The sequence below is a fragment of the Pseudopipra pipra genome, chromosome 1, assembly GCF_036250125.1.
Source record: "Pseudopipra pipra isolate bDixPip1 chromosome 1, bDixPip1.hap1, whole genome shotgun sequence".
In the NCBI taxonomy this organism is placed as follows: Eukaryota; Metazoa; Chordata; class Aves; order Passeriformes; family Pipridae; genus Pseudopipra; species Pseudopipra pipra.
In genome coordinates, this window is record NC_087549.1 from 94,042,304 (window position 1) to 94,046,145 (window position 3,842).

Sequence of the window (3,842 nt, forward strand, 5' to 3'; positions counted from 1 at the left end):
CAGGGAACGGCTGGAGCCGTGTCAGGGGCGGCCTAGGTTGGATATTAGGAAAAGCTTCTTCCCCCAGAGGGTGGTCGGCCACTGGAACAGGCTCCCCAGGGCAGTGGTCTTGGCCCCAAGGCTGCCAGAGCTCAAGGAGCGTTTGGACAACGCTCTCGGGCACTTGGTGGGATTGCTGGGCTGTCCTGTGCAAGGCCGGGAGCTGGACTGGACCATCCTTGTGGGTCCCTTCCAGCTCAGGATATTCTGTGATTCTAACTCTTTGGTTAACCCTTCCTCTCCCCACAAAGAGCTGGCAAAGCTGTTGGGGGTGGGGCAGAACAAGGGAAGCGGCAGCACTGTTGCTGTCTCTATGACACAACAATGGGAGCCCCAACATTCCGTCCCCGGAGACGCTCCAAGAGGAGCGTCCAGACCCGGGTCCAGTCAACACAACGGAGCGGTCGCCGAAGCTGACTGACCATGGCCCTGTCAGCTCTGTGGCAGCGTTGTGTGAGCTGGAGCTCAACCATAGCCCAGCTCCTGCAGCCGTTTGTCTCTCGCGGAACCTCCTGCCCCACAGGTGAGGACAGACCCTGAGCCCAAAAGGCCCCGGACGCACGGCGGGGACATTCACAGCCCTTGCTCCCCTGCCCCTTCCCCTCCTCCTCCTCAGTCCTCTGAGCGCCCGACACCCCCCGACTGGCACGTGACCTCCAGCGTTTGCTCTTTCTCGCAGGATCAGCCAGCCTCGGCCAACAGCCTGGCCAGAAGCAGCAGCCCTTGCCAGCTCCCTCTGCCCCACCAGCAGGTATGGCAGTCCCATCTGCCTTGGCCCCTCGGCATTCCCTGCCCCCCAACCCCTCCAGCCCCCAGGCCTGCCCTGGCTCCTCCAGCCCTGCCGGCACCTCCAGCAGCCACAGCACCCCTGTCCCCCTGCCAGCTGGGGCACCTTGGCTCAGCACAGCACAGCGAGCAGACCTGGCATTGCCTGGGCCACCTCTGTTCAAGTAAGAGCTTTTAGAGATATTTTCCCAGGATCTTGGGGCCGTCTCTGCCATTTTGCCGTCCCCTGTGCAACCCCATGGCCGTGGCACGGCAGCTCACCCCGCAGGGACGGTCCCTCAGGCAAGCTGCCGCTCAGAGCAGGGGGATGCCTGTGTTCGGGGTCGGCTCAGCGGGTGCTCCAGGAGACTCTCTCAGCCCCGAGCCCCCCCATCTCCCTTCTCCCCTGTGCCAATGGCTCCAAGCAGTGACTGCTCCAACCCCCACCCATATCTTCTGCTCCACAGGGACACGGACTCAGCTGCCTCCACCAGCCCCCTTGGCAAGCAGCCATGGCATTGCTCCTCCATCAGGCAATGCCCGGGGCTGCAGGAAGGCCCTGGTCCCAGCCCCACCAGTGCGGGACACCCAACACGGCCCTACCAGCTCAACCAACCCCTCAGGGACACCCCTGGGCCGTGGCAGCCCTCCAGACACCAGCGTGCCCATGGATTTGGACACCACCCCAGCTCTTGACATCAGTCTGGGCAGTGATGTCCCCATGGATGACGACACCCCGTCAGGCTGCGACCTCTCGCTGGCCAGCGACGTCACCATGGACGAGGACAGCCCGTCAGGCCGTGACCTCTCCTTGGCCAGCGACATCACCATGGATGAGGACAGCCCGTCAGGCCGTGACCTCTCCTTGGCCAGCGACGTCACCATGGACGAGGACAGCCCGTCAGGCCGTGACCTCTCGCTGGCCACTGACGTCCCCATGGATGGTGGCTCCCCCTCAGGCAGTGATCACCTTGTGAGCTGTGACATCTCAGTGAGCAGCGATGTCCCCATGGATGAGGACACCTTCCCGAGGGCTGACATCTCCCTGCCCAGTCACAGCACTGCCAGCCACCCTGGCCCACTCCACGGCCAAGCCATCGGGGCCCATGGGGTGACTCCAGCCAGCGACACTGGGCTGCGTCGCAAGGTCCTGCTGAAAGGGACTCGGAGCCACTTGCATCGCTCCCAGGGAGCCGTGGGTACCAGTCGGGATGATCGCAGCAGCGTCCCCGTGCCCACGGACCATGCTGGCACCAGTGGCACCAGCCCCCGGCCCAAGAACACCTCACTCTGCCCGCCCAAGAAGATGCCGCCCACTGACTGCAGTGTCCCCAAGCCTTCCAGAGCCGTCCTGAGCACGGGACACTGCAAGGCAGGCGGCATCAAGCCTCAGGACCCTCAGCAGGGTGCGGGCGCAGGGCTGCCACCGCCTCAGAGCAGCGAGTCAGCACGTAACATCGCTCTGGAAAGGCGGGGCACAAAGAGGAAGAGGGGCTCTGGGCCAAGCACTGGGAGCAAGTGCAAGGCTCCCGCAGCCAGGGCTGGGGCAGGAAGTTGTTGAGGGACAGATCGTTTGGGGATCTGTCCCAGGGAGAGGGACAGATCGTTTGGGGATCTGTCCCGGGGGGAGGGACAGATCGTTTGGGGATCTGTCCCGGGGGGAGGGACAGATCGTTTGGGGATCTGTCCCGGGGGGAGGGACAGATCGTTTGGGGATCTGTCCCGGGGGGAGGGACAGATTGTTTGGGGATCTGTCCCAGGGAGAGGGATAGGTCGTTTGGGGATCTATCCCAATCTGAGGGAGGGAGGGAGGGAGGGAGGGTGTTTATGTAGATAGAGATGTAGGTAGAGACGTAGATGTAGATGTAGATGTAGGTGTAGATATTGATGACTGTTTTTTTCTGGTTATCAATAAAAGATTTTCTTTTTTATTCCATAACCTGTCTGTGTCTGCATGGAATGGGGAGGGAGTGGCGGGTGGCAGCAGGAAATGGCACCAAGCAGGTCCACCAAGGCCCAAAGGGCTCCAAGGGCACCCAAAGGGCACTCCAGGCCTGAGTCAGTGCCGGAGGTGCAGGCATTCATGGAGGGTCCCCTTCCCCGGGGCAAGCAGCCCTTTGGCATGGGAGCCAGAACAGAGGGGTCCGTGCAGGACTCACGCACATGGCCCCACGCCGAAAGCAGCCCCGAGCACAGCCTGGGCACCGTCCTCCCACTCTGGGGCTTTAGAAGGCTGCTCCCACTGCTCCCACTGACCCCACCATGTCCCCAGTCATCCCACTGCAGCCCCAGACAGAGCTCCTGCAGGCTGCCCCGGGGCTGCACTGGACAGGGGCGGGAAGGGAGCGGGAAGAACGTGCTGGGAACCATATGCAGGACCTCTCAGAAGTCCAGGGAGACGGCCTCTGTAGATCTCTGGGAGGGAGCACTTGGGATGTATGGAGCTCTGTCGGGGGGTGGAGGCCGAGCCACTCGGGACTCGATGGGGCAGGATCAAAGGGCAGGCTGGGAATGGGGATGCTGCTGAGGGCACTGCGGGGACACCGCAGGCCTCCTGAGCAGCAGCAGCAGGATGGGGATGAGAGCTCTACAGGCAGCTTGAAGCAGCCTCAAAGTCACAGTCCCTGGCTCTCGTGGGGCATTCAACTACCCTGAGAGCAGCTGGAGAAGCAACGCAGCCAAGCACCAACAGTCCAGGAGCCTCCTGGAAGGCATTGGTGACAACTTCCTGACCCAGGCGGTGGAGCCTGCCACAAGGAATGCTGTGTTGCTCCACCTCATCCTAACACACAGGAAAGGCCTTGTTGGAGATGAGAAGGTAAGGGACAGCCTTGCCTGTCGAGACCACGGCACTGTGGTCCTCTGAAGGTCCAGGTATTGGGAGACACATAAATACCAGGAGGCAGAGGAGCTAATTACGAAGAATAAGCTTTTATTTCAATGAAACTTTTATATCAATATTCACTGAACAAACCTCAGTGAGGCCTCTCAACTCAGTGGAGGTCGCAGCCCCTTTTATCCCCTTTGCCCGCAGCGCT

General features: G+C 61.8%; 1 protein-coding gene across 1 annotated transcript; it reads left to right on the forward strand.

Annotated features, from left to right (window-relative positions):
• The first annotated feature begins 405 nt into the window (after positions 1-405).
• LOC135419415 (cell surface glycoprotein 1-like) lies at positions 406-2,453 on the forward strand. The gene is made up of 3 exons (XM_064665772.1): positions 406-562; positions 719-790; positions 1,272-2,453. The coding sequence occupies exons 1-3, from the start codon at positions 463-465 to the stop codon at positions 2,363-2,365; spliced, it is 1,266 nt and encodes a 421-aa protein (XP_064521842.1). The 5' UTR covers positions 406-462; the 3' UTR covers positions 2,366-2,453.
• Positions 2,454-3,842: the final 1,389 nt, after the last annotated feature.

Bases quoted from the DNA above. Each gene is read 5' to 3' on its own strand.
- LOC135419415 (XM_064665772.1), top strand. From the start codon at position 463: ATGGCCCTGTCAGCTCTGTGGCAGCGTTGTGTGAGCTGGAGCTCAACC. The intron at 563-718 runs GTGAGGACAGAC...TCTTTCTCGCAG, and splicing joins CGGAACCTCCTGCCCCACAG to GATCAGCCAGCCTCGGCCAA. The intron at 791-1,271 runs GTATGGCAGTCC...TCTGCTCCACAG, and splicing joins TCCCTCTGCCCCACCAGCAG to GGACACGGACTCAGCTGCCT.